Raw genomic sequence first — 16,310 nt, 5'->3', positions numbered from 1 at the left:
GTAGTAATGGGGACTATCTCATAGGGTTGTAGCAAGAATTAAGTGAGTTTTACACATAAAACACTTAAAAGAGTGCTGTATATGTAATAAATATTATTATAGAAGGGGCATGTACTGGGCCTAAGAGTGTTGGTCCCTCAATTGGGTAACAACCGAGTTGAATCTTGAAAGAAATTTAAGTTAGCCAAAATAAAGGGAGAAAAGGTAGATTTGGAGAAAAACATCCAGAATTTCTTCCTGTTCCCTTGTGTAGTAGGTTGAATGATGGGCTTCAAAAAGATACATCCAGGGATCCCTGGGTGGCGCAGCGGTTTGGCACCTGCCTTTGGCCCAGGGCGTGATCCTGGAGACCCGGGATCGAATCCCACATCAGGCTCCCGGTGCATGGAGCCTGCTTCTCCCTCTGCCTGTGTCTCTGCCTCTCTCTCTCTCTGTGACTATCATAAATAAATAAAAAAAAAAAAAAATTAAAAAAAAAAAACAAAAAGATACATCCAATTCCCTGCAACCTGTGGATGTGAAAAGGTGAAGGTTTGCAGATATAATTAAATTAAGGATGTTAGGACTAGATTATACTGGATTATCTGAGTGGCCCCCAAATCCAATGACAAATATCCTCATAAGAGATAGAAGAAGAGAAGGCCCTGGGAAGACAGACCCTGAGATTGGAGTGATGTGGCCACAAGCTGAAGAAGCCAAGGAATGTGGATCATAACCAGGAGCTGGATGAAGAGGACAAGGAAACTAATACTCCATGTTATTCTGAGTCCTCAGCACAACTAACTCTGTGCTAGTGGTGAACAAGATGCAGTCTTGGTCCTCATGGAGCCTGTGTTCTGGTTGTGAAAGCCACAAAAAAAAAAAAAAAAAAAAAAGAATAAATATGTAAGTTCTTTCTTTTTTTTTTTAACTTAAGGTCTTTTTTTTTTCAAAGATTTTTAAATTTATTTATTCATGAGAGACAGAGAGAGAGAGAGAGAGGCAGAGACACAGGCAGAGGGAGAAGCAGGGTCCATGCAGGGAGCCCGATGTGGGACTCGATCCTGGGACTTCAGGATCATGTCCTGAGCTGCAGGCAGATGCTCAACTGCTGAGCAACCCAGGCACCCCTGTAAGTTATTTATAATAGTGAGTATTAGGTGCTCTGAAAGTTATGCTCTGAATTCTGTATTCAATTGCCCACTTGCCATCTCTCCTTGAATGTCTTAATGGGCATCTCAAACTTAATTTTCCCCAAATAGAGATGCCTGGTGACGCATGGAGGTAGGATGCTGATCTATGCAAGGTGGTCAGGAAAGACTGTGGGGGAGGTGACCTATACAGGAAGATGAGTGTGAGCTAAAACAGTTCCAAGCAAGGTGCTTGTTTTTGTTGTTTTTGTTTTGTTTTAGGGAGGAAAACAGCCAGTGGAGGTAAAGAGAGGGAGAGGATGCAGATTCAGGGCAGAGGGGTTCAGAAGGAGTAAAGTTTCAGAGGAGTCAGAAGTGCTATGAGGCAAGAGTGAGAGAGCAGTGTAGGAAGCAGGGTCATTAAAGGGAAATGGTTGGGGCGCCTGGGTGGCTCAGTGGTTGAGCATCTGCCTTTGCTCAGGGCGTGATACCGGAGTCCCAGGATTGAGTCCCACATGAGGATCCTTGTATGGAGCCTGCTTCTCCTTCTGTCTGTGTCTCTGCCCCTGTCTCTCTCTGTCTCCCATGAATAAATAAATAAAATCTTAAAAAAAAAGAAAAAATAAATTAAAAAAAAATAAAGGGAAATGGTTAAGTGCACAGTAGAAGCTAAATGATGTCGACTCCAGGTCAAAATCATCTGAGTTTGAATCCTAGCTCGGCCACTTAGTGGTTAGAAACAAGAAGGAAATTAGATTTTCTGGATCTTCATTTCCTCAACTATAAAATCAGCATAAAAATAGCTCCTACCTCATAGGAATTTGTTAAAAGAATTAAGTGTATTAATGTGTTATAAAATACTCGGCTCAGCGTCTGGCAAAGGATATGCCACAAATGCCATTATTAAGATTATTAAAAGTAGCATCAGGCTTAGATCAGAATATGAGCACTGGAAGGAATCACCTAATTGATTTCCTCATTGTACAAATGGAGAAACTCAAGCCCAGAGTGTTTGTAAATTGGCCAAGTTTAAAGAAAGAGTGGGAGGCAGAGACAAGACTAATCAATTGAAAGTCTGTGCTTTCTCCAAGTGGGCTTCACCTATAAATTTGGAAATCAAAAGAATAAAAGTGGTAAGTGGATCTGGGAACACAGTCAAAGTAACTCAAGTAGGGACGCAGTGAATGAGCAGAGAATGTGGAAAGAAAATATGGGAAGAAGAGCTAGCACAGGATATTCAAAGAGAAGAATCAGAGAAGAGTAATGAAGCCAAGACTGAGATTTCAAAGCGAAAGAATAGTCAACTGAGTCAAATGCTCCACAGAGTTGAGGAAAGATTATGACTCTAGTATAAAATGCTACATTTGAAGTCAACATGATTTAAGTATCAGAGCCACAAGACGCTCTGAGATTTGGTTTTCCCACATGTAACCTCAGGATACACCTGGAAAATCTGCTGACTCCTTCAGCAAATTCAAATCCATACCTTCTAAAGCTGACAATGGGAGAAGACTTCCCACCTGGGGAGGAGTAGCTGGACCTTAGTCCAGACCCTGAAATTAACCTCCCGCCTGTGTCTGTTACACTCATGTCTGCTGCAGCCACAACCAGCAGATAGGCCTGGGGCGGGGGGGGGGGGGGGGGGCGTTGGGAGGCAAAACATGGATTTTTACAGTTTCTGTCTTATAATATTAAGTAAGATACTATTTAAGGCTGGACCCCCAACATCAGGGCTGGTCATGGAACTCTGTTTCTCTTTCTAAATCTCCTCTATTGATAAAATCATCGCATCCATTAGCTTTAAAATACTATTTCTTAAGGAGGGCACATGATGAGATGAGCACTGAGTGTTATACTGTATGTTGGCAAATTGAATTTAAATAAAATTAAAAAAAATACTCTCTCAGTGGTCAAGACTCTCAAATGTATATTCCTGTTCTGAATTCACTCCTGAGCTTCAGACTGACATGTCCAATTGTCTACTCCAGATCATTACTTAGATGTCTAATGGTCATCTCAAACTTAACCTTTCCAAAAGGGAACCCTTGGACTTCTTGCCTCCAGTCCAGGTCTTACCCAAGTAGTCACAATCTTGGTAAATTTTAGTCAACCCACTAGCACATTCTCCAGGTTTCCCCTCCAGAATGTTTTCCAAATCTCAATCCTTCTCTATACCTGATACTTGTTATTGCAAGCTAACCACCGTCTCTTACTTGGCCCAATACAGTGGTTTCCCAAATGGGTTTTCTGCTTCTACTTTAGCATTGTCTTTAATCTATTCTCCACAGGGTAGCCAGATGAGCTATTTAATGAGCTGTTATTCTCTATATTATAAACCTCCAGGGGGATCCCTCGGTGGCTCAGCAGTTGAGCGCCTGCTTTTGGCCCAGGGCGTGATCCTGGAGACCCAGGATCGAGTCCCACCGACGTCGGGCTCCCTGCATGGAGCCTGCTTCTCCCTCTGCCTGTGTCTCTGCCTCTCTCTCTTTCTGTGTCTCTCATGAATAAATAAATAAAATCTTAAAAAAAAACAAAAAAACCCTCCAGTGGCTTCCCATCACACTGAAATTAAAACCTAAACCCCAGTAAGCCTTAGAAGATCCAGATCATTGGACTACTCACTTTACACTTCTCTCTCTCTCTGTGCTCCAGCTTCCACTCCCCATTTGCTCTCTGCTCCTGAAACATACCACACACCACACTCATTTCTTTTTTTTTCTTAAGATTTTATTTATGAGAGACACAGAGGCAGAGACATAGGTAGAGGGAGAGAAGCAGCCTCCCTACGGGGAGCCTGACTTGAAAGTAGATCCTGGGACTCCAGGATCATGTCCTGAGCCAAAGGCAGACGCTCAACCACTGAACTACCCAGGCGCCCCACCGCACTCATTTCTGATGTAACACTAGCTATTCCTTCTATCTGGCATGCCTTCTCTAGCCTGCTCCCCTATTCTCCATCTTCACTTGGTTGTCTCCTCATCACTGAGGTCTCTGCTTATTGTTATCTTCTGAGAGAGGCCCTCTCTGTCCATCCTTGCTACAGTAGCTCTCTACTGATGATGCTATGATGGTCAGTCTCCATCATATCTGTTGGCTTTTGTATCTGATCACTTGTCACTAGTGATATTTTCTTGTTCATTTTTATGTGTATCTCTTCCCTAGTGGAATGTAAGTTTCCTGAAAGCAGAGATTTTTGTCTGTTTGGTTCCCACTGTGTTCCCAGCCTCAGAAAAATGGATATGTATGGTAGGCCCTCAATAAATACTGATACAGAAACAAAGGCCGGCAGGCTCAGGACAGGAGAAGGGAAACAAATGCAGAGAGCCCTGTATCATTAAATCATCTGACTCAACTTTACCATGAAAATGCCTTCCCATTGCCATTTCAGAGTGCCCTGAGGAGTACCCAGACTTGTAGTGATTGAATGAGAGAGAGCGAGAATGACAGAAAGGAGGAGGAGGAGGAGGAAAAGTTGGAGAGAAAGAAAGAGGGTAGCAGGGCACCCTGGTTTACCTTTGTGCCTTTGTAAGGTTCACTTTAGCTCTGGTTTCACCTGGAGATCTCCCTACCCACCTGGATGGTTGACATTGGGCAGTTCTACCTTCTTGGATGGAGATGCAATCTTTCACCCGCAGTAGAGGTTTGGACTGAAGGCAAAGAATAAGCACATCAGAATATATCCTACAAGAAATATGATCATATTAATAGCAGGGAGAGCTACTGTCTGCAAGGTAATGGTCACTATTGTACACGCTTCCCACATTGTTCTGAGGATCAGATAAAGGAGAGTGATCTGGAATGTGACACACACGTGTAAGTCACTATACTACACAGCTGCACGTATCTGTCGATGAGCAGAGGGACTACTACAGGCAAAATGCCATCTGTGTTACTCATGCCACAATAGTGGGGATTTACAAAGATGATCTTGGTGTCCTCTCTATCCTAGATGACTTCAGTATCTCAGCACCACCCCCCCACAGTTCCATGATGTTACAATCCTCTCACTTCCACTATGCTTCATCCACATGGTCACACTCTGAATCTTATCCTCAAAATGATTCCACCTTGGAAACCTTCAGCCCCAAGACTTAAGAATATTTGATGTTCTACTCATATCCCCACCTTCCAGCTCTTGTATTCCCTTATTTCCATTGTACCTGCTTTCCAACCTCACTATGGCTTCCTCAAACCTTTCCTCCCCATCTCTTAGCCCTCCAGTTAATCTAATAGCCTTTTTTCCCCCCTTTCTATTCTCACTAGAAAAAGTGGCTCTCTCCGGCCTGTTCCCGAGGAATCTCTACTGGAACTCTGGACTCTAGCCCCACCCCCAACTCCTAATTTATCAATTATTTACTCTATCCTCTAGGTTTTCAACTTATCTTTCCCTGTTGGGTTTTCCTCTAGCACACTAGACATGATCATATCTCGTGAAAGAACTACCAAAAAAAAACAAACATGATCTGATATTCTCCTTATCTAGATTTCTCTCCTTTCTTTCATGGCCCAGTCTCTCACCCACTGTTACCCCACACACTCTTCGCCCCTCTGAAACCTGACTTCTGTCCTCCCCACCCTTCTGAAACTCTTCCTGACTAGACTCCAGTGACCTAACAGGCCACAATGATCCTATTTCACTTTTTTTTTTTTTAATTTTTATTTATTTATGATAGTCACACACACAGAGAGAGAGAGAGAGAGAGAGAGAGAGAGAGGCAGAGACACAGGCAGAGGGAGAAGCAGGCTCCATGCACCGGGAGCCTGATGTGGGATTCGATCCCGGGTCTCCGGGATCGCGCCCTGGGCCAAAGGCAGGCGCCAAACCGCTGCGCCACCCAGGGATCCCCCTATTTCACTTCTTATCAGATTTGGCGCCATCTCTAGAAAGCTTTTCCTTCTTCTGCTTCTGTGACACCCACTCAGTGGTGTTCCTCTTCACCTCTAGAAGCTCCTTCTAAGTCTCCCTAACACGATTCTTTACCTCCTTCTCCTTGGTAAATCATGAACCTCATTTCACCCTCCACCTCCTTCCCATCCCACTGCCTGTACTTCTCTCTCTAAGCAATTTTGTCATCGCCTAGGGCTTCAATGGTCATTAACATATGCTAATCTCATGCATTCTTGGAACCTCAAACCTACATTGCTTGCTGGATATTCCTGTTTTTATGGCCCATAGGCACCTCAACCTTAATATGCACTGAATGGAATTTATCATCTTTCCCATTTTCAAAACCAACTCTTCCGTTCTTTCTATGTAGATGATAAACATCCATCCAGTGACTCAGGCTAAATGCATGAGAGAAGCCAAGCTTGTCCCTCTCCCCTTTCTGCTCCCCTTCCCCCATCCCAGCTCCTCTGGCTCCAAATCCTGTTGAATTTACCTACTAGCTATATCTCTTCAATCCAACTGGTCATCTCCCGTTCTTTTTTTTTTTTTTTTTTTTAATTTTTTTGATTTATTTATGATAGTCACAGAGAGAGAGAGGCAGAGACACAGGCCGAGGGAGAAGCAGGCTCCATGCACCGGGAGCCCGACGTGGGACTCGATCCCGGGTCTCCAGGATCGCGCCCCGGGCCAAAGGCAGGCGCTAAACCGCTGCGCCACCCAGGGATCCCTCATCTCCCGTTCTTTAACACAGCTGAACTCAGAGCTTTTGCAACCTTTTTCTGGATCATCTCAATAACTTCTGGACTGTTCTCCCTGCTAAGAGTTTCATCTCCCTCCTCCAGCCTAAAGACTTGATACTGTTTTTTTTCTTTTTCTTTAAAGATTGTATTTATTTATTCATGAGAGACAGAGAGAGAGAGAGAGAGAGAGAGAGAGAGAGGCAGAGACATAGGCAGAGGGAGAAGCAGGCTCCTGGCAGGGAGCCTGATGAGGGACTCTATCCCAGGACCCTGGGATCATGACCTGAGCCAAAGGCAGCCGCTCAACCACTGAGCCACCCAGGAGCCCCTGATACTGTTTTTTTTCTTTGGCATTGTTATTCATTTATGTCTTTTTTTCCCTTTCGTGTCTTTTTCTTTTTAAGATTTTATTTATTTACTTGAGATAGAGAGCACAGGGAGGGAGAGTGGCAGAGGGAGAGGGAGAAGGAGGCACCCCGTTGAATATGGAGCCTGACTCAACTCAGAGCTTGACTCCAGAACCTTGGGATTGTGACCTGAGACAGAAGGCAGATGCTTAACCAACTGAGCCACCCAGATACCCCTTTAGTGTCTCTTTCAAACTAAAAAGCAATATACTTTTATTGTAAAATAGTCAAAAAGTTTCTAAAGCTATACGGAAGAAAAGTCACCCTCAAATCTTACTCCCAAATAAGCCTTTTTCCCCCTAAAAATGTTACTAAATATGATGTATTTCTTCTACTTAAAAAAAAAAAAGATTATTTATTTAGAGTGAGTGCATACAAGCAGGCGGAAGGGCAGAGAAAGAGGGAGAGAGAATCTCCAGCAGAATTCATGCTGATCTCAGAGCCAACGTGGGGCTCGAGTCCACCACCCCGAGCCAAAAATCAAGAGCCAGAGCCTCAACCAACTGAACCACCCAGACGCCCTTCTATTTCTTCTACTTTAAGAGGCACCTTTCCCTCCCTCACATTTAACATCTCTGAAACCAAAATGCATCATACAACCCATGGCATCTTAAATTTGGTTAAATGCACTACAGTTCTGCAAAGTGCTATTTTTACTTGTTAATATGGGTCAAGATTCCAAACCAGCACTGCCTCCAGGCTGATCTTTGTAAAGTACGAATCTGGTCCGGTGACTGCCTCCCCCCCCAAATTCTTCAAAGCTCCCCCTACCCCATGCTGGCTCTCATTCTCTGACTCTCCCCTATGCTTCCAGTCTCCTTTCCAGCACATCCACACACACTGTCTCCCTTGAAGCCAAGTAGTTCTATTTGCAGTTAGTTCCCCAAATACACCATGCTGAGCCAGCTCTATGTGCTTTTATCCAATATTTTCTCAGCCTCTTCCTCACCTCTTCTACACAAAGTTGCTCTGACTGGAAGATTGCCTGCTCCCCCAGGCTAAGCCTCGGTTTTCCTTTGCACACCACCCCTTATCTCCTTCAGCATTTGGTGCACATCTCTGTGATTTCTCCAGAAATCACTTAACACAGGTTCACACCATTTCTCTTTTTTTGTTGCTCCCAGCAGATAGCAAGTTCTTGAGCAAGCTTTCTCCTTTACATCCTTTCTTCTTTACATCCATTTCTAGTAGCTCCAGAACAGCATGGCTGCTCCATAAATATTTTTTGAAATAATGGACTGTACAGGAGAGAGGCATTAAAATGCTCCTGAGGTAAGCTGAGGAACATTCTAATTAATCATCCTGGAACCTGGGATCTGAAAGAGAAAAAGGAGGAGAGACGATCTGGATGCTAAACCCCTGTGCACCCAGAAATCTAAAGTAATTTGGATTTTTTTTTTTCTTCTCTTTCCCTGCATCTGCTCCTCAGACCTACTAATTCCACCCTTGACTACAGATAATCTGATTCCAACAACCATGCCTTGATGAGCCCCTTCTCTCTCCCTGGTTCTTTTAAGCGCTTCAAGTTCATATTATTCCTCCTTGTTGCCACAAGATCTCTTTTTTAACCAGAAAGTTTGGAAAATACTAAAGGGGTTAAGAGGTTCTTTTCACTTGCCAGTCTACAATACCCACCCAAGTTGACCACTTGGACTCCCTCCTGCCCTAGGTGTGGACACACCTCTCAATTCCACCAAGACCCCTTACCAGGAAATAAACACAAAAGGAAGCTGAAGCTTAATACAAAATTTATATTTTAATAACCATCCTAAAATCTTGATGTTAATGTTCCACCTCAGCAAAAACCACTATCCCGCTCTCAACCCAGTATTGGGTTTGAATTAGAGAAAATGAAAATGCCAGAAACAGACACAAATGTTTCCTAATTCTTCTTTTTGACACAGATCATTCAAAGCTAAGGATTCCAATTCATCCATGGAAAACTCTCGGGGTGCTACTGCAGACTTAAGATGAAGCTCAGCTAACATGGTCCATGTGACAGGCACTAGATTGGTCTATGTTGACAATTGTAGGGCCAACATACTTTCAATACTCTCCCTTAGAAAAGGACAGGGACTCATGAAGCAACCAAAAATAGAGCAGAAGGAAAAGTGGAAGGATAAGGGGAAGTATAGGAGAGAAAAGGCGTAGGATAAGGCAGAAGAAAATAAAGACCTTATGATAGGCAATGTGGCTGAAGAAAAGAATGGGGGAGGGCAGGGCACCTGGGTGGCTCAGTGGCTGAGCCTCTGCCTTTGGCTCAGGTTGTGATTCTGGGGTCCTGGGATCCTCCTGTCCTGGAGGAGCCTGCTTCTCCCTCTGCCTGTGTCTCTGCCTCTCTGTGTGTCTCTCATGAATAAAGAAAATCTTAAAAAAAAAAAAAAATGAGGGAGGGCATGGAACCATCTGTAAACAGGTGGAACAATACAAGTAACTTGGGCATGGAAACAGGACCTCAACTCAAAGACCTCAATTAAAGAAAGCACCAGGCCAAGAAGTGGACGGATCTTGGATCCCAATGAAGAGGGGAAAGCAGCTGGTAGGAGAAGCGCTGTGACTCTACAGTCTTGAGGCCGGTGAAAAAGACAGCTCTGGCCTACAAATGGACCCAGAATTAGGAAGTTTGCACCTGTCAATGGAGAATGAGAGTCAAGGGGCCCTTCTAAGGTCTGGAGTAGTGGGGTCAAATGGGGTAAGCTTGCAATTTGTTTCACAGCGTGCGGGGCTGGGGTGGTTGGGACTTTACACCCGGAGAGAAACCCCCCCAGGACTCAGGCCAAGGCGAACTGGACCGCACCAAAACCTCTTCCGCTCACCAACTTGGAAGTAAATAAAAATGAAGTGACCCCAGACAGCACATCCCTCCACTGCACAATCCCTGTTCCTTGAAAGCGGCTGAGGCGATCAACTGTCAACCTGATCTTTTTTTTTTTTTTTAATTTTTATTTACTTATGATAGTCACAGAGAGAGAAAGAGAGAGAGAGGCAGAGACACAGGCAGAGGGAGAAGCAGGCTCCATGCACCGGGAGCCCGACGTGGGATTCGATCCCGGGTCTCCAGGATCGCGCCCTGGGCCAAAGGCAGGCGCCAAACCGCTGCGCCACCCAGGGATCCCCAACCTGATGTTTCCTTAACGTGAGACAATTCCTAAGAAAAAGAAAGGCCGAAACCACCCCGCACCTGCAGAGCGATGTGTCTCCTCCGTGCGGACTGGGGCGTGTCCGGGTCCTCGGCGGCCGGGCCGGCGAGCAGGCCCGCCAGGAGGTCCGGGTCGGGAACGGCGGGTCCGGACCGCGGTGCCGCCCGGGGCGATCTGGAGAGAGCGGCCCGCAGCGCCGGCGGAGAAGGGCTCGTTCCGGGGCCCGCGCGGGGCCGGTGGGGTCACACCTGCTTCCGCACCCAGGGGCCTTCGCAGCGGCTTGCGCAGCGCGGGAGCGGGCGGGGGCGGGCGCGGGGGGTCCGCGGTCCGCGTTGCGCGTGGCCGGACCCAGAGGAGCGGCCGCTCGCTCACCTGCCGCCGCGCCCCGCCCCGCCCCGCGCTTGGCTGCGCGCTCGGGGCAGGGCCGGGGGGACCGACCTCCGGGCGGAAGGACGGGAGCAGGCGGGCCGGGCCCTTCCCCCGAGCGGGGCGGGAGGCGTCGCCGGGCGCAGGTGCAGCGGACTCCGACCTATCCCGGGGGCCTTGGCGAAGACGCCGAGCAGGGGCGGCCCGGGAGCCGCCTCCTCCCTCCCCGCCCCCCGGGCTGCGTTCGGGCTCCCGGCCCGGGCCTCCTCCCCGGGAACCGCGCGGCGCTCCACGGCGGATGGAGGCGGGCGGCGCCGGCCCGGGCGCAGGTGACACTCGACAGGCCGGAGCTCGCGCGGCGGGGGGAGCGCAGGGAGGGGCCCGCGGACGCCGGGGCGGCGATGGCCCGAGAGCTAAGCCAAGCGGCACTGCTGGACTTCCTGTGCCGGGCCGGGGGGAGGGTGGCCAACGCCGCGCTGCTGAGCCACTTCAGGAGCTTCCTCCGAGACCCCGACGCGCCCCCCGGCCAGCACCAGCGCCGCCGCGAGCTCTTCAAGGGCTTCGTCAACGCGGTCGCCGCAGTGCGCCAGGACCCCGACGGCACCAAGTATGTGGTGCTCAAGAGGAGGTACAGGCACCTTCTGGGGCAGGGGGGGCTGCAGCGACCCCGCGCCCCGCCCGCGGCCGCCGCCCCTGCAGGAGGAGCTGCGTCCGGCTCTGGGCAGGGCGCGCGCGGGGGACCGCAGCCTCCCGGGGCGCAGCGGCGCGGGGAGGAGCCCGAGCGGGAGCCCGAGCGGGAGCCCGAGCGGGAGCCGGCAGGTGCCGCAGCCCCAGCGCCGCACGCAGCTCGCCGCGGACCCGCAGCCCGCGGCGCCCGGGAGGCACCCCCGGGAGGCGGCCCTGGGCCCCGGGCAGCAGCGAGGGGCGCGGCCGCGGAGACGCGAGGCCGCTGCCGGGATCGCCTCGCGAGCAGCCCGCAGGCTCTGCCGGGGAAGCAGGGGCTCGGGGCCGCCCCGGACGCCGCCACCCCCGGGGATGAGCCCGGGGCCGCGGGGCGGGGGCCGCGAGGACAGCCCGCAGCGCCCCGCTCGCCTCCCGCACGCGTCGAGGCCGTTGGCGGCCGGGCTCCCCCGCAGGCGCTCCCGTCCCGCGCCGTGTCCCCCGGGAGCCCACCGCAGCCGCTGGCCCTGGGCTCTCTGCCTCACCCCACCCTGCGGCAGCGGCAGCCCCAGACACCCAGGGCCCGTGACCAAGGCCCCGTCCGAGCCTGGTCCGTGCTACCGGACAGCTTCCCCCGGCCACCCTCGGAGCGGACCTGCTGGGTCGGGACCCCTACCTCGGAGCCTGCAGACCCCACGCTCCCCTCTCACTCTGCCCTTCCTGCTGTTCCGGAATCCTGTCCCGAGAACCCTCCTTTGACAGTCTTTCGTAGTATTCGGTGTCAGCTGTCCCTCCAAGATCTGGATGACTTTGTGGACCAAGACAGCCATGGCAGTGAGGAGAGCAGCAGTGGGCCCAAGGAGTCTCCTGGGGGTTCCGAAGGGGGGCTGCAGGTTGCTCTGGGAACCCCAGGTGGGAGAAAGCTCAGGAATCCGACAGGAGGTCTTTCTCCAAAGGAGGGCGGCCTCAGGGACGGAGGGGACGGTCACGCCTCTCAGCAGCTCTCAACAGAGGCGAATGGCCTTGCAGGCCACCCCCGGGAATCTCTACCCCGGCCAGCCCCCAAGTTAAGGAGATCCCTGAGGAGGAGCTCTCCGGCTCGGATAGCCAAACTGTCTTCTTCTGATGAGGAGTATCTTGAGCACGACTTGCTTAAAAGGACTCGTCGCCCACCACGATCCAGGAAACCCTCCAAGGCAGGAGCAGTGTCCAGCCCAAGAGTGGATGCTGTTTTGATACCAAAGCCTGCAGACCTGAAGGCTGCTGTTGCGGAGTGGGGTTGGCCATACACCTCCTGGGCCCCGGCTGGGGCGGAGTCTACAGCCTTGGTCCCACAAAGACCTGAGCACAAGTCATCTGTGATCCCCCTAGATGCCAGGGAGCATGAATGGATTGTGAAGCTTGCCAGTGGCTGTTGGATTCGGGTGTTGACTTTGTTTTGGGAGGACCCCCAGCTGGCTCTGCACAAAGACTTCTTGACTGGGTACACTGCGTTGCACTGGATAGCCAAACATGGTGACCTCAGGGCGCTCCAGGACTTTGTCTCCAGTGCACAGAAAGCGGGCATTGCTCTTGATGTGAATGTGAAGTCCAGTTGTGGGTATACCCCTCTGCACCTTGCAGCCATTCACGGCCACCAGGGGGTCATCAAATTGCTAGTGCAAAGGTTGGCTTCTCGGGTGAATGTCCGAGACTGCAGCGGAAAGAAGCCATGGCAGTATCTGACCAGTGATACCTCGGGGGAAATATGGCAGCTACTAGAAGCTCCTCGGGGCAGGCCCATTTTCCCCGTCTATCCTTTAGCCCGAAGCTCTTCCCCCACCAGGAAGGCCAGGAGCCGGGAAATATCTAGAAATATCACTCGCAAGACTTCCTTTGCTGCACTACTCAAAAATCAGCACAGCAAGTGGAAATTGGCCAACCAGTATGAGAAATTCCCCAATCCAAGAGAAAGGGAAGAGTACAGTGACTGAAGTGGTCCTCTCTTCCACCATCCCCTCATCCTTGAGATGTTCAGTGTGAAAATTCAAGGGCAATAGAAAAATTGCAGAGGTGTTGGTAAGGAAAAGATTGATCATGGGAGATGGCCTACCTTGTGTTCACCTGCCTGGGTATCATGTCAGCATATCCCAGACCTTACGGAGTCATCCAGGCTTTCTGGCAGCTCAAGTCTCTGGGCCAGTGAAACCTAGACATAGAGCAGAGTCAGGTGTTTAAAACCCAGGAGGTGTTCTTCCTCTTTCCTTGCCACCACAGATCTGGGCACAGTGAGCCACGTTGTTTTCCGAAGCAGCTACCCCAGGCCTTGGCTACAGAGGGAACAAATATCTAAGAGGAAGGGAGGCAATTCAAGGGATTAGTGAAGCACCAAATCTCTCTGGCTAGTAGCTCTCTGGCTCCTATTCATTTGAAGGCTGAATCTTGGCTGAGAGTGGAAAGCACCAGCTTTGAAATCACATGGCTCTTGCATCCTCGTTTTTGTTTCCTTTCCTCCTTCTTTCTTTCCTTCCTTCCTTCCTTTCTTTTTTCTTTCTCCTTTCTTTCTTTCTTTCTTTTTTTTTTAATATTTCATTCATTTATTCATGAGAGACACAGAGACAGAGAGAGGCAGAGACACAGGCAGAGGGAGAAGCAGGCTCCATGCAGCGAGGCCAATGCGGGACTCGATCCTGGGACTCCAGGATCACGCCTGGGCTGAAGGCAGTGCTAAACCGCTGACCCACCCAGGCTGCTCGCTGCTCTCTTCAGTCCGATCCCGGAATTCTGCATTTAATTCCTGCGCGGTGTGGGATCTTTCTTCTGTTTTTCTTTTCGTGCTTTTGCGTTTTCTTTCTTTCTTTCTTTTCTTTCTTCTTTCTGTTCTTTCTTTCTCTTTCTTTCTTTCTTTCTTTCTTTCTCTTCTCTTTCTTTATTCTTTCTTCTTTCTTTCTTTCTTTCTTTCTGTATGGCTTTCTTTCTGTCTTCATTCCTTCCTTCCTTCCTTCTTCTTTTCTTTCTTTCTTCTTTCTTTCTTTCTTTCTTTCTTTCTTTCTTTCTTTCTCTTTCTTCTCTTTCTCTTTCTCTTTCTCTTTCTTTCTCTTTCTCCAAATCAGTGAAAATGAAATTATTACTGGAGAGTAGAACTTGATTTAAGAGATTCCTGGGCCCTGTCTTCCAGTCTTCCTTTGAATGTAACCTAAGGTGGCTAATGTGTGAAATGATTAGTGCCTTTTTGGGTCTCTTCTCCACAATCAAAGAAGCGGTTAGGTAAGATCCAGTTATGACTGACATTTAAGCCTTTCTTTAAAGAAAAAAAAAAAAAAAAACTAAGGGAAACTTTCCAAATGTAAAAGCTGTTGGTTCATTTGCATAGTTGCTGAAACCATATTTCATGGAAACTTCCCATGTAACAAATTGCAAAATCAGCATTAGTAGTTTTCAATAGGATTGAATGGCTACCATTGATGTTCTGGGGAAGCAGTAAGGGTTAAGAGGTAAATACTACCTCACCAGGAATTTTCTAAGCTGCTAAAAATATCATTTTATTTGCACTAAACTTATTGCCAATTAAGATGAAATATTAGCCTTGAAGTGTTGTATCTCTAACAGGAAGTGGTCCTTTTAATTGCTTGTGATGGTTTCGATCTTTGTGGGTCCATGGAATTCTGTATATTGCAGGAGAACACTGAGATCTCAGAACGTTGATCTCTTGGAACATAAATTCAAAGACGGCTGAAAAATTAAATGTCCATATGGAGATTGTTAATTTTTTATGGAATGTTTTCGTGTGCTATGGCAAGGATGCTGTATTTTCACAGTATTTTCTTGTTTCTTCTGGATATTTTTCCCCATTAAAATATCAACAAATCTTCATAAATTATTGTACTTACGCTGATTACTGTTAATCTCTCCTTCACAAAATTATGTTTCAATGAATGTAAAATATTTTTCTTTCTTTGTAGTTTTACATTATAATTTTGCTGAAATATATAGATTTCTGTCCTATTAGAAAACAAAAGATAGGTATACTAAATAAGTCTAAGGGTTGTTTCTTCAAAAAAGACCTGTATAAGAGATGAAGCTTTAGCAAATCAAATCAAGAGAAAAGCAGCACTCACGGACAGTGGGGGCATGGTTCCGAGAGATGAAATTTGAAAGAACTAAAGATAAACAATTATATAAATACTCTAGTAAGCGAGTAATTTTCAAGGAAAAAAAATAAAATATCAACTGCCTTTAAAAGTCAAAGAATGTTTTTAATTTACCATATTTTCATCACAGCATCAATTTATTCAACAAATATATTTTGCCTAGTGCTGTGGGATTTACAAAGGTGAGTGGGATGTGACTTCCTGAAACTTAAAATCTAACAATTCATCTTAACTTAAAATCAATGAGATTTGTTGCTGGTTTATTTATACCTTATCTTGCCCCCCAGGTGCCTTTTAAAGCTGCACTGTGTTAGATACAAGCTTTTAAAATGAGACAGAAAAGAGGCGGTACTAGGAATGAGGACAAAGCTACCACAGCGCAAGAAAAAATTTTCAAAGTATCCTAAGTACAAAATTATGTACTCCAGAGAATTTCATAGGAGGGATTTCCTTGGGCTGGGAAAGTCAGGGAGGGCTTCACAGAGGTGGGGAATGTTCAAGTGAATGCTGCTGACTTTCGAAAGAAACCAGTTTTATTGGTTCTACCGCATTCTTGACATCTGCTCCAGTGTGTGATTTGCATAGCACTGGTGTTGACTGAATGCTTACTGGTCAGAACACAGTATGGATCTCAAGTTGATTCTCATGAGGGCTCAGGTCCCTTTTGCCTTGGTCCACACATTGTACCTATGACTTTGGTCAACTCTCTTACATGGTCAACATGTATGTTAGGAGGGGGCAGGGTGGAAGATGTTGAGAACAGAGTAAAATACAAATCTGTGTCACTCTCTTGCTCAAGTCATAAAGACCACGCTAGGAGGGTTGGCAGGCCTAGCACATTTCTCCACCCTCCTGCCAACCACTCCCTGC

General features: G+C 48.0%; 1 protein-coding gene and 1 long non-coding RNA gene across 3 annotated transcripts; one reads left to right on the top strand and one right to left on the bottom strand.

Moving 5' to 3' along the window:
• Positions 1-481: 481 nt before the first annotated feature.
• LOC125754205 (uncharacterized) lies at positions 482-10,741 on the bottom strand. Of its 2 annotated transcripts, none has more exons than XR_007407820.1 (3): positions 10,326-10,741; positions 4,623-4,756; positions 482-509 (listed from the first exon to the last, which is right to left on the bottom strand). It is a non-coding gene; the product is annotated as an uncharacterized LOC125754205 (long non-coding RNA). The 2 variants fall into 2 exon arrangements; XR_007407819.1 differs by lacking the exon at positions 482-509 and adding an exon at positions 2,932-3,788.
• A 159-nt stretch (positions 10,742-10,900) lies between these two features.
• Positions 10,901-14,041, top strand: SOWAHB (sosondowah ankyrin repeat domain family member B). The gene has a single exon (XM_025427291.3). The coding sequence runs from the start codon at positions 11,052-11,054 to the stop codon at positions 13,281-13,283; it is 2,232 nt and encodes a 743-aa protein (XP_025283076.1). The 5' UTR covers positions 10,901-11,051; the 3' UTR covers positions 13,284-14,041.
• The last annotated feature ends 2,269 nt before the right edge of the window (positions 14,042-16,310 follow it).

The sequence above is a fragment of the Canis lupus genome, chromosome 32 (genome assembly GCF_003254725.2).
Source record: "Canis lupus dingo isolate Sandy chromosome 32, ASM325472v2, whole genome shotgun sequence".
Lineage (NCBI taxonomy): Eukaryota > Metazoa > Chordata > Mammalia > Carnivora > Canidae > Canis > Canis lupus.
The sequence above is the reverse complement of the archived record's forward strand: the minus strand, read 5'-3'. Positions and strand labels throughout refer to the sequence as shown.